The 19,448-nt window shown below is 59.9% G+C and overlaps 1 protein-coding gene across 8 annotated transcripts in view; it reads left to right on the forward strand.

The window, feature by feature from the left end:
* LOC115639890 (ras/Rap GTPase-activating protein SynGAP-like) overlaps positions 1-19,077 on the forward strand; it is a 48,158-nt gene extending 29,081 nt beyond the window's left edge. For 3 of the 8 annotated variants that reach the window (XM_030542825.1, XM_030542830.1, XM_030542829.1), the window contains exons 10-18: positions 77-278; positions 533-711; positions 896-937; positions 10,471-11,338; positions 11,611-11,784; positions 11,973-12,184; positions 12,656-12,756; positions 14,943-15,025; positions 18,527-19,077. In XM_030542825.1, coding sequence (XP_030398685.1) covers positions 77-278; positions 533-711; positions 896-937; positions 10,471-11,338; positions 11,611-11,784; positions 11,973-12,184; positions 12,656-12,756; positions 14,943-15,025; positions 18,527-18,685 — 2,020 coding nt within the window. In that variant the 3' untranslated portion in view covers positions 18,686-19,077. The remainder of the gene's footprint in view (positions 1-76; positions 279-532; positions 712-895; positions 938-10,470; positions 11,339-11,610; positions 11,785-11,972; positions 12,185-12,655; positions 12,757-14,942; positions 15,026-18,526) is intronic. The other 5 variants (XR_003997762.1, XM_030542826.1, XM_030542831.1 and 2 more) reach the window with 5 other exon arrangements.
* The last annotated feature ends 371 nt before the right edge of the window (positions 19,078-19,448 follow it).

The raw sequence follows: 19,448 nt of genomic DNA on the forward strand, positions 1-19,448 counted from the left end.
AGCATGGGAGGGGGCCTCGGTGTTGTATGGGGGGGTTCTGTACCCCACTGACCCACCCCCCTCAACCCCACACCAGGTTCGGCAGCAAGGAGGAGTACATGGCATTCATGAACGAATTCCTGGAGCTGGAGTGGGCCAGCATGCAGCAGTTCCTCTATGAGATCTCAAACCTCGACACTCTGACCAACAGCAGCAGCTTTGAGGGCTACATTGACCTGGGCCGCGAGCTCTCTACGCTGCATGCTCTGCTCTGGGAGGTCATGCCCCAGCTCAGCAAGGTACAGAGACCTCGGACATGGGGCTAGGAGCCACGACTCCTGGGTTCCTTCCCAGCTCTTGGAGGGGAGTGAGGGATGAAAGCCAGAACTCCTGCATTCTCTCCTGGCTCTAGGAGGGGAGTGGGGACTAGTGGGATAGAGCAAGTGGGGCTGGGAGCCAGGACGCTTGGGTTCTCTCCTGGCTCTGGGAGGACAGCTGGGATCCCCAGGTCTCATGCTAACCCCGTCCCCTGTCTTTCCGCCCCTGGCCCCAGGAAGCCCTGATCAAGCTGGGCCCCCTGCCTCGGCTGCTCAACGACATCAGCGTCGCTCTCAGGAACCCGCACATCCAGCGGCAGCCAAGTCACCAGGGGGAGCGGCTGCAGACTAAGCCCATCATCCTGCGGGGGCCATCCTCTGACATGCAGCCCTACATGATGCGTGACCTCAACAGGTGAGTGGAGTCTGGGGCTGAGGGCTGGAGGGCAGTGGGAGATAGCAGGGCACTGGATAGAACTGCAAACCCAATTCACTGTGGGGATGGCCAGGGAGCATCTCCCTCTGCCCCCTCCCTTTGCCATGTAGGATCCTGTCCAGGTCTCCCCTCAACACTAACTGCTGCTCTGCTCCCCCTGCAGCTCCGTCGATCTGCAGCCCTACGTGGTGCGGGGCCTCAACAGGTGAGTCCTGGCACAGTCCCCACACTGGCCCCACACCATCCAGTATACCCCCCTGCTGCCCGACCCACCCTTCCTGATGGGGAGCAACACCACCATTCCCCTTCCTTACCCTGCACCAGTCCCAGGGGGACACGCAGTGAGCACTGCCCTGTTCCAAGTAGCTCTGTGTGAGGCCTGGGCAGCACCAGGCTGGGCCCATTTCCTCGTCTGGGGGCTCCTGTGGAGTCTGTGTGCAGGAGGCTCATTTTTGGGGAGCTGCAGGGGGACTAGGAAGGGATGGTCACACGTCATGGTCTGCTCAGAGACTCCCCCGTCCCTTATCCCCCATGGGCCATGGACTGGGCTGTTCTCCCCCCCCAGGCTGCTCCCTGACTCCCCCATCCCCTGGGGACCCTGGGCTGGGGCTGTTCTTTCCCCCATCTGTACCCCTCCCAGGCTGCTCCCCAATTCCCCCATCCCCCGGGGACCCTGGGCTGGGGCTGTTCTTCCCCCCATCTGTCCTCCCCCGCCTCCCGGGCTGCTCCCTGACTCCCCCATCCTCCAGGGGCCATGTGTCACGGAGTCCCTGGGTGATGCTCTGGATCTGCTCCCCACCAAGCCAGTCAGGACTCTGGGGAGCCTCCTCTCCCTTGGAGCAGACTTGTTCAGGGCAAGAAGCTCACACGGCTTCACCTCCTGGGTCTCTTCTTGGAGCATTCAGCATCCTCTGCCCCTCCGTGCGCTTCCCACAGCGAGCCTACCCCAGCGGGGTCCTGGGGAAGCCACCGGGTCCTGCACCCCAACTTTGCAGTCAGATGTGACTCTCAGCCAGCTAGTAAAACAGGTTTTTTTGATGACAGGAACAGGGTCTAAAACAGAGCTTGTAGATACAGCGAACCGGACCTCTTGGCCAGGTCCATTCTGGGGGACAGTGAGCCAGACCCCCACGTCTGCACTTCACTCCTCGTCCCCAGCGAGCTCCGGACTAACAACCCCTTCCAGCCCCTCCTCTCTGCTCAGTTCCTTTCCTGGGCCAGGAGGTCACCTGACCTCTTTGTCTCCAACACCTTCAGTTGGCACCTTTGCAGAGAAGGGGCCCAGTCCATCAGTTGCCAGGAGACAGAGTGCCAGGCATTTAGGGGCACTGGCCCTTTGCTCTGCAGCAATCACACAAGACGGTTACTCACCTTTGTAACTGTTGTTCTTCGAGATGTGTTGCTCATATCCATTCCAGTTAGGTGTACGCGCCGCGCGTGCACATTCGTCGGAAAACTTTTACCCTAGCAACTCAGTGGGCCGGCAGGTCGCCCCCTAGAGTGGCGCCACCATGGCGCTCCATATATACTCCTGCCGGCCCACCCGCTCCTCAGTTCCTTCTTGCCGGCTACTCCGACAGTGGGGAAGGAGGGCGGGTGTGGAATGGATATGAGCAACACATCTCGAAGAACAACAGTTACAAAGGTGAGTAACCGTCTTTTCTTCTTCGAGTGATTGCTCATATCCATTCCAGTTAGGTGAATCCCAAGCCTTACAAAGGCGGTGGGGTCGGAGTGAAATGTGGCAGAATAAAACTGCCGAGCCAGAGGCTACAGCCTCTCTTGACTGCTGAACCAGGGCATACTGCGAAGCAAAGGTAAGGACCGAGGACCAATGGAGCTTCGCGACAGGTCTCGTGGGTAGAAACACGAGCCAGCAAGGCGGCAGATGAAGCCTGAGCCCTGGTAGAATGCACGGTGATGTGGCTTGGGGAAATATGAGCCAAATCATAACAAGTGGGGATGTCCGCCATCACCCAAGATGAGATCCTCTGAGAGGAAAACAAGCAAGCCCTCCCTTTGGCCCGCTACCGGGGCAGAGCTGGGGCACCTTAGGAAATGATTCTGTCAGCACAACTAATGCGAGCACTCCACAGATGTCCAAGGAGTGCAACGGTTATGCCCATTGCGTTGAGCTGTGGGTAACATAAAAGGCCAAAACACCTTAGGGAGGAAAGCCGGGTGCGGTCATAACTGCACCTTGTCTTTGTGGAACCTTCGTAAGAGCTCTGATCTCAGAGACCCGTCTGGCCAAGACTAGGTTGAGGCCCCAGGGCGGGGCTGGGCGGCGCACCCGAGGGTGCAAGCGCTCCAAGCCCTTGAGGGACCTCGAACCCATAGTGGGACACTGAACGTCCATCTTAGCCTGCTGGAAGGTAGGGATGGCTGCTGAGAGTATCCTCAGCGATGATACCGCCAGATCCTGCCGCTGAAGGCCAGAGGCAGGCCAAATAGAGGGGATCGAGACCTCAGCAGGAGCAAGATCGAGCGTACTGCAGCTGTAAAGGAAACGCTTCCACCTGGCTCGGTACGTTGACCAGGCGGAAGGCTGCCTGTCACCCCGACTCAGGTACGTGAGGCGAAGAGGCTGCAGGTCCAAGTGACGAAGCCTGTCATTGCCCTGAGTGATGAGGTCTGGGCTGACAGGCCGAGCAACGTGGTATGTCAGTGTTGCCTGGACCACTTTGGAGTGATCATGATGATGATGCACGCTCCGCCCCTGCGGAATTTGAGCAGGACGTAACGAACCAGTGGGAACAGCGGGAAGGCATAATGCAGTTGGCCGTTCCACGGCATCAGGAATGCGACCAAGATCGATTCCGAGGAGAGACCTTGGAAGGAGCAGAACATCTGGCATTTCCTGCACTCGCGGTGAGCGAACAGGTCTGTGCGAGGAACCATTTCCACTTCCGGAAAGCGGGACGCCTCACGTGGGGCAGAGTGATGACTCGTAAGACAGGAAAGACCTGCTGAGTCAAAGAGATAAGACATTCCGAACGCCTGGGAGAAAGGACGTCGCCAGCTCCATCGAGTGGGCCATGCAAAAGACCCGGAAATGGATGGCCTCCTGACAAAAAAGGGGGGAGGACTATGTCCCCCCTGAATGCTTATGAAGCACCTGGCCATTGTGTTGGCTGTAAACACCGAGATACAACGGCCTCGCAGCTGCCGATGGAACCCCTGGCATGCCAGGCGGACTACTCTCATTCTTGGGGCATTAATGAGGAATGCCAGCTCCCTAGAAGACCGAAGGCCTTAAGCTCGGAGGTGACCATGAGCACTCGAGCAGAGAGATGATGCGTCCGCCGTCAGGGGCAGTGAGGGCTGGGGCGGATGAAACCGCATCCTGTCCACACCAAGGAGGGAGTTAGCCACCACTCTAGGGAGCCTAAGGCGTTCGAGGGAACGGTGACTACCATGACCATTGGCTCCCTGTCCAAGCGGCACGCCGAGGTGGGCCGGACTTGGAGAGTACGGAGGCGGAGCTTGGCGCGTTTGGTTACAAACTTGCGGGCAACCATGGACCCAGGAGACTGAGACAAGAACGAGCTGAGGTCGTTGGGAAAGCCTTCAGACCTCAGATGATTGATGCCATCGCCTAAAACCGCAGTTGCGATAAGCAGGCTCCGGCTAGGTAGGAGACCAAGATAGCCCCTAGGAAGCCCAACCTCTGCGTGGGAACCAGAACGGATTGCTCTATTAGTAATCATCAGGCCTTGATCTGTGAATAAGACCGTGCCGATGCCCACGGGCTGAGTGGTTTGTGTGTCAGAGTCTCCTCGGATAAGAGAATCGTCCCAATACGGAAAAACGCATATCCGACATAGCTACGGTAGGCGGCGACTATGGCCGTAAACCGGGAGTATTCACCGCTGGCTATAAAGCGGAGGCATCTCCCATGCGGAGGGAAGATGGCATTGCAAAAGTACGCGTCCTTCCTATCCAGGGCGGCATAGTAGCCCCCCGGAGGCAAGGATGGAATAATGGTTCCCAGGGATACCATGCAGAACTTCAACCTTATCCCAAACCGGTTGAGTCCATGCAGGACCAGGAAGGTCTGACCTGTGGTCGAGTGGGGGACTAGGGCATAACGGGAGTAAAACCCCTAGCCCCTTTCGTCCGCTGAAGGGGGACAGGGCTGGAGCAATTTTAAGGTGGTACCTATGCTCCATCGTGCGCAGGACCCAGCGACCTAAAAGTAACTGGGGCCATGCCAGGAGAAAGCGGGATCAGGATCCCGTCCTGCGACTGGTACACCGCCCTCCGGTGAACCTTGGAAGGTCCGTCTTTGGTCCCAGTGGTAATTGCGAGGGACCTCGACTTTGGCTTTTTAGGGGGCCTGACGTTTGTCTGCGACCACCTTGGCCTTGCCGTTTTCCAGAGTTCTGCCTCTGGCTAGGCACAGAGTATGGCGGCTGGGGCCATAAAGGCCTGCGTTTGGTCGCAGGCGTATACATGCTGAGACGCATTAGGACCCTATTGTCCAGCAGGCTTCGCAGTCTGGGGCTGTCTCTGCCGCGAAGATGCCTTTACCAACAAAGGGTAAATTCTTTCCCCCGTCCTCCAAGACGGCAGCGAACTCTAGGTGGGAGGTTCGAGGGAGAAACTCCTCCACCCAGGTGCTATAATTATCGCAGCTAAACAAGGCTTGTTGCTTCGCTACCCAGAGGTGCAGGGCCCCTGCAGAGTACACCTTGCATTCGCCAAGGCTCTTTCCGCTTCGGGGCTGGCGCCCGCTGGCCATGATATCAGGATCGTGGTCCTGAGCATAAAATCCGCGCATATGGGGTGACACGGATGCGTGTCCGGACGGCCATGGAGGTACTAAAAGAGGGCTCGGGCCGAGTCCCTGACTCACTCGGACCTTGCCCAACTCGGCACCGGGGACCGGCATCGGGAGGCGTATCGGTACCTGGAACGAGATCCAGACCCGCAACCAGAACGGTGTCGGGAGGTCGACCGAGATCTCGAGGCTCGGAGAAGAGCTACAGGAGTCAAGGTACCTGCCCCGGTGCCAGATGTCGGAACGGTGCCGATAGCGGGTCGGCGAACGGGATACCGACCGGTGCAGCGAGTGTGACCAGTACCGAGGAAAACAGTACCGGGACTGCCAGTGGTGTCCGGCGTGCCGACAGGACTTGGAGCGTCTGCGGGACCGTGATCATAGACGGTGCCGCTCTGCTGTACTGACAGGGGACAGTCCCTTGAAGAGACTGTATTACCCGTACCGGCGGTGCCCGGGTCAGGCAGCACTGACTCCGTCATGGCACTGAGAGCCCTCGCCGTTGGTAACATCTCCGGCGCGCAGGGAACAGCAGGCTCAACCACAGTGCGTACTGGGGAGCTGTCAGGCACCGGATTCGACGGCCCTCGTGGGGCCGGGATCCATGGTACCGAGGTCATCAGAGCTTCGGTAGGTGCCGGTGCCGGGAGAACCGAGTTAGATAAGCCGTCTGGCTGGGGTGCCGTCAGCACTGAAGCAGCGGGAGTAATACGCTCAACCACGGCGCGTGCCGGGGAGCCGTCGGGCACCGGATTCTACGGCCCTTGCGGGACCGGGATCGACGGTGCCGAAGCAGGTGTCGGTGCCGGGCGATCCGACTTAGACTAGCCCTCTGGCCGCGGTGCCGTGGGCACGGAAGCAGCCGGAGAAGTAGCTCGACCACGGCGCGTGCCGGGGAGCTGTCAGGCACCGGATACTATGGCCCTTGCGGGACCGGGATCGACGGTGCCGACGTCATCGGTGCCGCAGCAGGTGTCGGTGCCGGGCGATCCGACGTAGACGAGCTCTCTGGCTGCGGTGCCGTTGGCACGGAAGCAGCCGGAGCAATACGCTCAACCACGGCGCGTGCCGGGGAGCCGTCAGGCACCGGATTCTACGGCCCGTGTGGGACCGGGATCGACGGTGCCGACGCCATCGGTGCCGCAGCAGGTGTCGGTGCCGGGCGATCCGACGTAGACGAGCCCTCAGGCTGCGGTGCCGTTGGCACGGAAGCAGCCGGAGCAAAACGCTCAACCACGGCGCGTGCCGGGGAGCCGTCAGGCACCGGATTCTACGGCCCGTGTGGGACCGGGATCGACGGTGCCGACGCCATCGGTGCCGCAGCAGGTGTCGGTGCCGGGCGATCCGACGTAGACGAGCCCTCTGGCTGCGGTGCCGCTGGCACGGAAGCAGCAGGAGCAATACGCTCAACCACGGCGCGTGCCGGGGAGCCGTCAGGCACCGGATTCCACGGCCCTTGTGGGACCGGGATCGACGGTGACGACGTCATCGGTGCCGTAGCAGGCGTCGGCGCCGGGCGATCCGACTAGACGAGCTCTCTGGCTGCGGTGCCGCTGGCACGGAAGCAGCAGGAGCAATACGCTCAACCACGGCGCGTGCCGGGGAGCCGTCAGGCACCGGATTCTACGGCCCTTATGGGACCAGGATCGACGGTGACGACGTCATCGGTGCCGTAGTAGGTGTCAGCGCCTGGCGATCCGACTAGACGAGCTCTCTGGCTGCGGTGCCGCTGGCACGGAAGCAGCAGGAGCAATACGCTCAACCACGGCGCGTGCCGGGGAGCCGTCAGGCACCGGATTCTACGGCCCTCGTGGGACCGGGATCGACGGTGCCGACGTCGTCGGCGCCGGGCGAGCCATCTTAGACGAGCTGTCTTGCTGTGGTGCAGCTGACACAGAAGCAGCAGGAGCAGTAAGCTCTACCACGGCGCGAGCCGGGGAGCTGCCAGGCACCGGATTCCCTGGTCCTGGGGGACTGGAATCGACGGAGCCGAAGTCATCGGTGCCTCTGCAGGCCGGATAACGCAACTGAGGCGAGCTCTCTGGCTGCGATGCAGGTGGCACGGAAGTAGCGGGAGCAGGGGGCTCAACCACGGCGCGTGCCGGGGAGCCGCCAGGCACCAGCAGGAATCGTAGACTCTCTCGACCTCGGAAGAAGGGAACGGTGCCGAGTCGACATCGGTGCCGGTGACGGTCGGTGCCGGAAGGCCTTGGTGGTACCGGCGGGGTCCGGTGCCGAGGAGGCGCTTCTGCCCGCCGCTTGAACATCGCTCCGCGCCCAAGGTGGAGGGGCAAGTGAAAGTCCCGCACCTTTTTGTTCTCGGCTTAAAAGCCTTGCAAATGGGGCACTTATCTGTCAAGTGTGATTCTTCAAACAGGAGTCATGTAGATCTCTCTTCGGCCGCGGCTTCTGGTAAGCCGGGCCCCTTTTGAAAATCTGGTGAGCCATGCACGGCTCCGGCACTGGGCTCATGGAAGGGGCTACTTCCTGAACCCCGCTAACTAAACTAACCATGTTAGCAAAGGAAACACGTATAACCATACAAACATATATATATAAAAGTGTTATAACTGCATAATTATATACGAGAAAACGAGTAGCTAGGGAAGTGGAGGTCAGCTAAGCCGCGCTCCACTGTTCCAACGACCGACACGGGCGGTAAGAAGGAACTGAGGAGCGGGTGGGCCGGCAGGAGTATATATGGAGCGCCATGGTGGCGCCACTCTAGGGGGCGACCTGCCGGCCCACTGAGTTGCTAGGGTAAAAGTTTTCCGACGAATGTGCACGCGCGGCGCGTACACCTAACTGGAATGGATATGAGCAATCACTCGAAGAAGAACCCCTTATTCCACCACCTAGATATTAAGAACTGCATAGGGGACACTTGAGGCACCAACACAGTATTCAGGGGAAACATTAAGAACATTCCCAGCTCGTCACATCTATCCCCCCTTCAAGACTGAACTGAGCGAGGTCACTCTAGCCAGTGACCTGGGGAAGTTCGAACCCACCAACATTCCCATGGATGCCCCAGCATCTCTCCCATTCCTTGGTGTGAGTTACACCAGGACAGTCCAGTCTCACGCCCTCCCTTAGGTCGGGTGTGCTTGATGGCACCCGCAGGCCGCATGTGGGAAGGTTTATGCGGCCCGAACCCTTTTGCCACCCCAAAACCCCTGGGGTTCAAACTGCGACAGGGTCTTCTACTAGCACTCTGGTCTGCGATTTGGGCTCTCTTGGTTAAGAGCCCCCATCTTGGCCTTGGCCAGCTCTGGACTTGGGCAGCCGCTTCCCACTTTGTGGCCCAGATACAACACCTCTGCCATCCCCACCTTACACTTTCCAACTTTTACCATCAGTCCCACCTCCCTGAAGTAACCCGGTCCCCTCTTCACCTGGGATACCTGTTCCTCCCAGGTCTGGCTAAAGATGCACACGTTATCAGTGTTTGCCAGGGCCCAGTTCTCCATCCCCCTCTGCTTGTCTAGAATCTAGGCCTAGGCATGGGGTCGGCATCGGACACTGTGATGGCTTTAAGCTTCCGATAGCCCCCACAAAATCAGATCATCCTGTCTCCCTTGGGGATCAGCCACACTGGTGAGGCCCATGAGCTGTAAAACGGCTGGATCACATCTAAAGCCAGCATGTCCTTGACCTCTCTCTCCAGGTTCTGGGCTGCTTTCCCAGTGACTCTGAACGGGGGACACCTGATGGGGAGATTGGCTCCCACCTCAGGGAAGAGATCCCCCAGGGGGTCCCCTCACTCTCCTCTCATCCAGCAGCTCGAGAGGGAAGAACCCTGTGGATTTCTGGGGCACCACCAGCTGCCTCCCGATTCCTCCCAGTTCTACTTCCCCTTGGGGAGCCCATTTCCGGTACAGGAATCCCTCCTCCTGCAGGACTCTGTCCCTGCAGCCTTCCCCAAGGGGGTTTGCAGCGCTGTGGCCAGCTAGTTCCCTCAGCTTCTCCAAGGAGGGATCCTTGCCCCAGGAGCCATGGGCTGGGGCTGTTCTTCCCCCTGGTCTGTCCTCTCCCCCACCCCCCCGGCCTGCTCCCCGACTCCCCCATCCCCCAGGGGCCATGGGCTGGGGCTGTTCTTCCCCCCCGTCTGTCCTTCCTCCCTCCCCCCCCCGGGCTGCTCCCCAACTCCCCCATCCCCCAGGGGCCATGGGCTGGGGCTGTTCTTCCCCCCCACGTCTGTCCTCACCCCTCCCCCGGGCGTCTCCCTGATTCCCCATCCCCAGGGGCCATGGGCTGGAGCTGTTCTTCCCCCGGTCTGTCCCCCTGCACCCCCGGGCTGCTCCCCAGCTCCCCCATCCCCCAGGGGCCATGGGCTGGGGCTGTTCTTCCCCCCATCTGTACCCCTCCCAGGCTGCTCCCTGACTCCCCCATTCCCTGGGGACCCTGGGCTGGGGCTGTTCTTCCCCCCCAATCTGTCCCCTCCCGGGCTGCTCCCTGACTCCCCCAGGGGCCATGGGCTGGGGCTGTTCTCCCCCCCCCCCGTCTGTCCTTCCCTGCCCCCTAGGCTGCTCCCTGACTCCCCCAGGGGCCATGGGCTGGGGCTGTTCTCCTCCTCCGTCTGTCCTCCCCCCCACCCGCGGGCTGCTCCCCGACTCCCTCATCCCCCAGGAGCCATGGGCTGGGGCTGTTCTTCCCCCCCGCCCCGTCTGTCCCCTTCTGGGGCTACATCCTGACTCCCCCATCCCCAGAGGCCATGGGCTGAGGCTGTTCTTCCCCCCCGTCTGTCCCTCCCTGGGCTTCTCCCGACTCCCCCGTCCCCTGGGGACCCTGGGCTGGGACTGCTCTTCCCCCCCGTCTGTCCCCCCTCAGGCTGCTCCCCAACTCACCCATTCCCCAGGAGCCCTGGACTGGGGCCACTCACTGTTCCCTTCTCCCCATCCCCGCTGGAGCACTGGCCCTAGTGCTGACCACTTGGCCTTTCTGCCGCCCCCCAGCTCCATGGACATGACCCGATTGCCTTCGCCCACCAAGGAGAAGGGCTCCAAGGACATGTTCTTTGTGACGCGTCCGCCCCTGGCCCGCTCCTCGCCTGCCTACTGCACCAGCAGCTCCGACATAACTGAGCCCGACCAGAAGATGCTGAGTGTCAACAAGAGCGTCTCGATGCTGGACCTGCAGGACAGCCGCATGAACAGCGTCTCCAACCTGCAGAGTGTGGGCGACATGCTCAACAGTAGCCAGGCCTCCATCACCGCGGCCATGGGACTGCGGCCCAGTCGCCTCTCGCAGGGCAGTGGCTCCAGCATCGCGGCTGGCCTGCGGCTGAGCCACATGGGCGTCACCACTGATGGGGCTGCAGCCCAGCAGCTTAGGGTGCCCCTCTCCTTCCAGAACCCCCTCTTCCACATGGCCTCAGACGGGCCTTCAGCCGCACCCTCGCACCGGCCGTCTGAGGGCAACCCCGACACCTTTGCCCCCTTCCACGGCTACAGCAAAAGCGAGGATCTGTCCGCCAGTAAGCACATCATCCACAGCCACAGCTACAGTGATGAGTTCACCCGCCAGGGCTCCGAGTTCACCAAGCGCCAGCTCTCGCTGCAGGAGAACCTGCAGAACATGCTCTCCCCCCCACAGATCACCATCGGGCCCCAGCCCCAGCGAGCCCCGCCCCAGCCGCAGCCCCAGGTCCCACTTCAGCGCGGAAAGTCCCAGCAGCTGACGGTCAGCGCTGCCCAGAAACCTCGGCCCTCCAGCGGCAACCTTCTGCAGTCACCCGAGCCCACCTACGGGCCAGCCCGTGCCCGCCAGCAGTCAGTCACCAAGGAGACGCCTTCTGCACTCAAGCCAACCATTACCAAGCAGGTGTGGGGAGGGCAGGAAGGGAGGCAAGGTGTGTGGGCAGTGGGTAGGGTGATGGGGCAGGTTGGACAGGTGGGGAGTGGTACAAAGGGGGACAGTGAGGAGGCTCAGGGGTTGTCCTCAGGAGTGGAGCGTCAGTACTGCTCAGGGTGGGTAGCTGACCTTGAGGTGGGGGTGGTGGTCTGTCTTCCAGGGGCCCCAACAGGGCGGTGGGGGGAGTCTCTGGGGCAGGGAGGGGGTCTCATTCCATGCTCACTAACTTTCTCCCCCCACAGCCATCGCACACGCCTTCCACGCTGAACCCGGTCATGCCGGCCTCTGAGCGCACCGTGGCCTGGGTTTCTAACATGCCCCACCTGTCAGCCGACATCGAGAGCTCCCACATTGAGCGCGAGGAGTACAAGCTGAAGGAGTACTCCAAATCCATGGATGAGAGCCGGCTGGACCGGGTAAGAGAACCCAGGAGGCCTGACTCACAGCAATCACCCCAGCTTTAACCCACTAGATCCCACTCCTCTTCTCATGCCAAGGATAGAACGCAGGAGTCCTGACCCCCAGCCCTTCAGAGTGGGGAGGCACGAGCCCCTGCCTCGAGGCAGAAGTGCCCTCATGGCCATCACATTGCCTCTCCCTCCAGGTGAAGGAATATGAGGAGGAGATCCACTCACTGAAGGAGCGGCTGCACATGTCGAACCGCAAGCTGGAGGAGTATGAGCGGCGCCTGATGTCACAAGAGGAGCAGACCAGCAAAATCCTGATGCAGTACCAGCAACGGCTGGAGCAGAGTGAGAAGCGGCTGCGCCAGCAGCAGGTGGAGAAGGACTCACAGATCAAGAGCATCATTGGCAGGTGAGGGGCGGATCGGAGCGGTGGGGCCTTATGGTAGGGTCACTGGGTCCTGGGCATGTGCGGGGAAGGTGGGGGCCACGGGGTCCCTGGCACACGTTGGGGAAGATGGGAGGTCACAGGGTCCCTGGCACACATAGTGGGGCGGCTCATGGCAGAGGCACAGGATCCCTGGCATGTGTGGGGAGATGGGGGTCACAGGGTCCCTGATACATGGCTATGAGGGGGTCATGAGGTCCCCAGCACACACAGGGGTTGTGGGGGATTCATAGGAGGATCCCCTCAGATATCCTGAACTCAGGGCAGGGAGGGAACAGTCCGTCTAGGAGCTGCCTCCCATCACATCTCCCAGGTACCTGCCGTGGCCTCCGCCCCCCTCAGGGACCTGCTCCATCTGCCCCCTGCCCCACTGGGCGTTAGCTGTCAGGGACCCTTGGCCTCCCCCCGCGGGAGCCCGGATTGACTCCAGTGAAGCCTGTCCCTGCAGGTTGATGCTGGTGGAGGAGGAGCTGCGCAGGGATCACTCGGCCGCCCACGACGTCTCCGAACCCCGGAAACGCCTGCTCGACGCTCAGGTGGAAATTACAATGTCATTTTTCTTTTCCGTGTCTCCATTTCCCATCCCATCTCGTCTGATGTCTGTGCCACGGCAGGGCTAGTGCTGGGGGAAACTGATGGATGGACCCGGAGCAGGGCTAGTGCTGGGGGAAACTGATGGATGGACCCGGAGCAGGGCTAGTGCTGGGGGAAACCGATGGATGGATGGACTCGGAGCAGGGCTAGTCCTTGGGGAAACTGATGGATGGATGGACCCAGAGCAGGGCTAGTCCTTGGGGAAACTGATGGATGGATGGACCCAGAGCAGGGCTAGTCCTTGGGGAAACCGATGGATGGACCCGGAGCAGGGCTAGTGCTGGGGGAAACCGATGGATGGACCTGGAACAGGGCTAGTGCTGGGGAGACAGCCCAATGGATGGATGGATGGAAGGGTAGGGGGCAGGGCTGGGAAAGGTGGATGGAGAAATGAGGGTTAGAGTTGGAGGACACAGACATACTGACCGCCACAGCATTAGGACCAGGAAGGAGGAAGGCCTGGGGCTGGGAGAGGATGACAAATGATTGGATGGGGAGGACTAGCACTGTGTTAGCCCTAGACGAGGTTCCTGCCTCTTGGGGACATAGGATCAGGGTGCTCACAGGGTGAGGGGGCCAGTGCACCCTTACAGTACTCTCAGAGCAGGCCTGGGATTCAGTGCCTCCTCCAGGGGATAGAGGTGAAGAGGGGCCCTGGGCAGTGGGGACTTCTTGGGTCCATGGGGTTTAGGATGAGGAGATGCCATCTGGACACCATGAGAAATAGCTCCCCTCCCCATCCCTCCTTCCCTGACTTTTGAGCAACTCCACAATAAAATTCTCTATTCCCCAATCATCCCCTCACATAACCCCTAAACATTTCCCCATGAAACACAAAAATCCCTCATATAACTCCCCCAAAATTCCCTGATCTGACACCATAATGTCCCCAGTAATCCCCCTCCCACATTTCCCCCAATAAACTCGCAGCCCCCAGAGTTGTTCCATCACCTCCTGATACTCAAACTCTGAGAGCTTACATGGGCCTTGCAGTCTGGACAATAAGGGACATGGGACAGGTAAGAATAGCCTCCAAAGCTAGGTGTTGTGTTTGGAATTCTGGGAGGCCGTGGGGCCTGGCTCAGGGGCCTAGCGAGGTGTGTGCAGGGATAGGAGCCCAATGAGGACACAGGGCCCGGTTCAGGGGCTAGTGAGGTGTATGCAGAGATTGAGGCCCGAGAAGGCCGTGGGGCCTGGCTCTGGGGCCTGGCTCGGGAGCCTAATGAGGTGTGTTCAGGGGCAGGGGTCCGAGGAGGCCCTGGGGCCTGGCTCGGGCTAGTGAGACCTGTGCAAGGATTGGAGCCCGGCTCAGGGGGCTATAAAGCCTGTGCAGCGACTGGGGCCCAAAGAAGCTGTGGAGCACAGCTCAGGGGCTAGTGAGGCCTGTGCAGGGATTGGGCCCGAGGAGGCCGTGGGGCCCGGCTCAGGGGCTAGTGAGGCCTGTGCAAGGATTGGGGCCCGAGGAGGCCTTGAGGTCCAGCTTGAGGTTAGGGTTTCCACCTCTCTATGATCATCCCTTGTTTGAGGTGGCTGTCCTGGGAAGTCAAGAGACCAATCGGTGATATGCTAAGGGACATGTTGCTTCCCTAAAAGGTCTTTTAAAATAAAGCAAGGTTCCTTATTTTCCCCGTGCTTTCCTCTTATTTGCACCCTGCCAAGGTGGTCACCATATAGGTATTAGTGTCTGGATATGGAGCTGGGTGCCCAGGGGTCAGTAGAGAGGGAGAGGGAGGGAGAGAGAGAGAGTGTGTGTGTGTGTGTGTGAGAGAGGATTTTGAGGTAGCTGTGTAGCTCTAGCAGCTGTTCACCTGGCTGTCCCAGCATGAGCCAGTGGCAGAAATGTCTCCCCCCCTTCCCTGGTCATCCCCGTGTGCCTCAGAGCTGGGTCAAGTTGGCTCTGGATCTGTGGATGCAGCGAGGGGTCAGGGAGAGGGCTTCAATCATGATTTTCCCAGGCCCCTTCCCCCTGCTGCCCCCAGCACTTCCCAGCCCTCTCCCATCCTGGGTCTGTGGACCCCTCCTGTTTTCTGGGGAGACAATGGAGTCAGCGATGGGGTGATCTGTGCTCCCACCGGGGGGCACCAGTGCCGGGGCCATGACCCGTCTGTTTCTCTCCTCTTCATCCTAGCTTTTCATCAGGTAACTCTCTCTGACTCTGCTTTTGTCACGTGGAGGGATCGGGGGGACTCTCGCCGTTCGGTAGCAGATCAGGTGGGTCCTTTCCTCTCCTCCCCCTCAACCCCCATCTGCACACGCACCCCCTCTCCTTCTGTGCATCACCCCTCCCTGTAGAGACTAGCAAACTACCTTCTCCTTCCCCATTAGGTACAATTAACTCCGTTGTCTGGTTGGTTCTATCCCCCCTGCCGCGCCGAGGGTCCAGCCTCTCTCTCTCCAGTGGGCCCAGACCACTGAGTACTGGCATGGCTGGGGGGGATTGAACCTGGCACCATGGAGCCTGGTCAGAACATTTCACAGACACTCTCTCTCTTGGGGGCAGCGTTGTGGGTGCTGCCTGTGCTGCTCAGCCCCAGGGCCTGCCTTCACCTTCCTGTTGCGGGCTTTTTCCAGGCCTCCCCATAAGCCTCTCAGTCTTGCTGGCTGCTTCCATCAACTCTGGGGAGCCGCTTGCCCCCACAGGATTTGGGGGTCTCAGGCTGGAGCAGTTCCCCCCATCATGGGGTGGCCAGTAGCTGAGAAGAGAACATCAGAACGCACCCTGTGGCATCCAAGTCTTTACTGGGTGGCTCCCTCCAGCCCCAGAGGGGAGAATTGCCTGGGTATTGCATCACAGTCTCCCGGGATCCTCGCTCCCTGTTGTGATACAGATGACGTCGGGGGGAAAGGTGCCAGTTGGATATGGTCAATTTGGGCCAGTATTTCTCTGGTCTTTTCCATCCCAGTGCCCTCTGCTTGAGTGCTTCTCCCTGTGCTGTGAGATCCCCTCATGCCTTCCACTGGCCACTAGCAGAGACAGGAGATGGTTCTAGATGAGCCCCTGTCTGATCTGCACCAGCCGACCCATGCTGGGATGCAGCACGAGGACCATTTAGTGGTACAGGACAGGACCCGAAGGAGAATCACGTGTGTCAGGAATAAAACATCACCTGTCAGCCTGTCCCATCCTGTCTGCCTTCCTGCCCCCCTGCTCCCAGACTCGGGGCTCATCTGACACTGGCCTGGGGTGCGTTCCCACCAGAGCAGCCCATGAACCTCTCCTGGGGTAGTGGCAGCACTTCTGTTTCCTTGGAGCTGGGTTGGGAGTCACCAGGCAGCCTGTGCTGCCCCCACCAACACCTGATGAGTTCTCTGCAGTGCTGGGGTGATCCCTTTCCCTTGTGCCCTCGCTTCACCTGTCTTCAGCACAAAGCAGGTTCCTATGGAGAGCTGCATTCCTCTGAGGGGGGCTGAGCCTCGAGGCCCAGGTCTTGCCCACGTGAGCAACTTGCCCACATAAGCACCCTTCCCTTGAAAGACTGGGGGAGCAGTGCTGGGAGGGAGGCTGAGGGGGAATCAGAGCTGGGGTGGAGGCTGATTGGGGAGTTACATTGGGGGAATGTTGGGGGAAACATCTCTCACCAGACAAGGGCAGTTAGTGTTTTGTTAGTGTCTGTGAGTGTCTTCCCCAGCGCTAACCCCCCAGTTTCATACCTGTCTCGTTTCCACCTCCTGTCTTGTCTGTCTACACCACATCTCACTGGAACCTGTAACTCCTTTTGAATTGGGTGGGGAGGGCTGTGTTCACCTCCCAGGGGCAGAACCAGGGAGTCTGGGGCAGGGAGTGAGATCCTCGGGTCACAGCCCTGAGCCCACTTGCAGGGAATCTCTTTCTCACAGCCCTGATTTCAGGAGTTCTGGTCCCCCAGGGGCCGGGCTGCAGTGGGGGTGTCCGCGTCTCATGCGTGTGTTGTGAGGGGAGGGCATGTGCCTTGTAACATGGGTGTGGGTGTGTGTCTGTGTCCTGTGAGCACGTGTCGGGGGGCACAGGTCTCAGCAATGAGAGCACAGTCCACCGTCCAGAGGGGGGCGCCCCGGAATGCTCCCGGGTGGTGCCGGACGGCAGGCGTGAAAGGTTAGTGCCCGCGTAGGGAGGGCGTGCGTGGGAATCGCATTCTCAGTGGTGATGTGGTGTGGGCTATGTGGAGGAGGGGATAGCATGGACAGACTGTGATTCCACAGTGTCCCCCAAGGCAGTGTGGGACACAGACCCACAGCCCTGAGCTGGTCTCCCATGTCATGGACTCAGCAGCTGCCTTGGGCTCATTCACAGCCCCCTCAAACCCCATCCTGTGCCAACGGAAGGACTATAGGAACAATGGGAGCAAGAGGCTGTTCCCCACCTGACCCCCGTGGCAGTAGGGTCTCTCCCCCACTTGTCCCTAGCCTGAGTGGGCTGGGGCAGGTTTGCCGTGTCCCCAGTGACCTCCCTCTGAAATAGCACTGGGGAAATGTGAGCCTGTGAACTGGCAGCATGCTGAGCCAAGGGGTGTGCCCCCAGGATTGGGGTTACACAGCAGAAAGGGCATGGTGAGGGGAAGCTTTACCCTTGTTTCCTGACCACCAGCAGGTCCAGCTCATGCTGCTATCCAGCCGTTAAACTGGGTGCTGAGTGCTTACTCAAGCCCTTCTCCTGACTGAGCCAGAGGAGCATCTTTCGTCTAAGGCTGGGCTGGCCAGTTTGTCCTGCAGAGCTGTGTTGGGTCAGGGGTGACCCTAGTGAGACGCAGATAGACTGGGATTAAAGTGCCTTGTACCTTCTAGCTTATTCCCTTCAGGAATGGCTGGCTGCTCGCAGCACCTTTCATCACTGTATCCACACTACTAGCAAGGGTGTCTGGCTTTAAGCCCTGCAGAACAGTAAAAGCAGGACACCGTTCAGATGTAGAGAGCCTTTCATGAGAGCTGGGCTGCTGGTAGGCAGATTTTCCAGGGTATTTAGTGCCTGAGGATGCAGATAGGCACCTAGTAGGTATTTAAAAAATTTCCAGACAGATTAGGTACCGAAGTCCGGTCTGCTATTCTGGCCAGAAGGGATGTGCCCAAGCTGGGAGAGGGAGCCTGCAATATATCGGGGACTGGAACGCAGAGCTCCTGCATCCCGGGTGAGCACCTGCCCACCACTCTGGCATTCCTCCCTATGGTAAATTAATCTCAGGATAGCTGTGTCTGCCCTGGGTCTTAGAGGTACCCAGGTACTAGTAAGATGACACCACTCCTAACTTACAGCTTTTAAGAGTAGACCGGGCTAGCTAGGTCTGTGTTGACCAGGTGGTAGCTGGCTGGGCATAGGGTTTGTCTAGCTGGGTGCTACGAGGAGTGAATTACAATGGGGATGTTAACATGTTTTCCAGTAGGAATCCTTTTTCTTTTGTCCCACTGTGTGTTTGGGGTGCACTGCTGGAATCCACTGTTAGCTAACACGCCCACCCCATGAACTGCCAGGCCAGAGAAAACCTGGGGCCATCCTCTCCTACTAAGAAAACAAGGAACAACGCCCCAGGAGAATCCCTACTGTTTCTGTGTTGGTGCCGGATGCTCCTGGCTCAGGTCGGCCCCATGGACCGAGCTATCTGGGTGGATGTAGGCACTGGGGAAGAGAGCTGGGGCAGGGGTTGCCATCTGGGTAGGTGTCTGGTGGGTGGGGCTGCAGATTGAGCGGCTGAGCCCCCGTAACGTTAATAAATAAGCCTTTGCTCTGTGTCTGTGTTGCAGGAGAGGCAGCTTTCCGCCGTGGGTACAGCAAACCCGCGTTTGAGCGGCGCCTTGGCCCAGCCATGGAACGGGATCCTGCCCGCCCAGCCACCGCCTCCGCCCCCGCGACTCCAGATCACGGAAAATGGAGAGTTCCGCAACACCGCTGCTGAGCACTAGCCACCGCCCCCGCGAGACGCGGCCCGGGGAAGATGGGGGGCACCCCCAGCCCGCAGCTCGGCGGGAGCAGCAGAGACCCTGGCAGGGACACAGTGCCCCTCCCAAGCAAATGAACCTGCACTGGGAGGGCACGCCCTTTGCCCTCTCCCCTTGCACCAGCGCCCCCTCCCACTCCTGCCTCCTTGAACCAGTCCCCCCCCCCCCCCCCACTGTCCTCGGGGACAGTTCAATGCTTTGAACTCAACTTCAGGGTGTTTTATAGCAGAACACAGATGACAATCTTACACCCCCTCCCATACACCTTCCCCTCGCCTCCCAGAGGGAGCAGGGCTGACACCTCCGCCCCTCCATGGACCTCCGCTTCCTTATGGAGGAAACTGGGACATTACCTCTTCGCCACCTTCGAATGTCTCAGGAGTGGTCTCATCCTCCCCCTGGCAGCCATTTATAATATTGCCCCCTCCTTTCCTGGTGTGTGCCCATAGGAGAGGGGAGGGAGTAAACTCAACCTCCAACCTGCCCCCAGGAGCCAGGGCGGGGGGCAGCTAGGGGGGCTGATTTTGGTTGGCCGTGTTCCTGGAGGTTCCATCACATGCCCTAATCTTTAATGAAAGTTGAGTCTCTAATTCCTGGAGACAATCCTGGAGGGTTAGCAATTGAGACTGGAGGCAGCTTGAGCCAAAGCTGTCCCCATTTCCCTTCATGTGGGGGTCTCTGCCTGGCTCCAGCTCCCCAGGGCAGGGGCGTTCCCCAGAGGGGGGAG

Source organism: Gopherus evgoodei, unplaced genomic scaffold (genome assembly GCF_007399415.2).
Source record: "Gopherus evgoodei ecotype Sinaloan lineage unplaced genomic scaffold, rGopEvg1_v1.p scaffold_144_arrow_ctg1, whole genome shotgun sequence".
Taxonomy (NCBI): domain Eukaryota; kingdom Metazoa; phylum Chordata; order Testudines; family Testudinidae; genus Gopherus; species Gopherus evgoodei.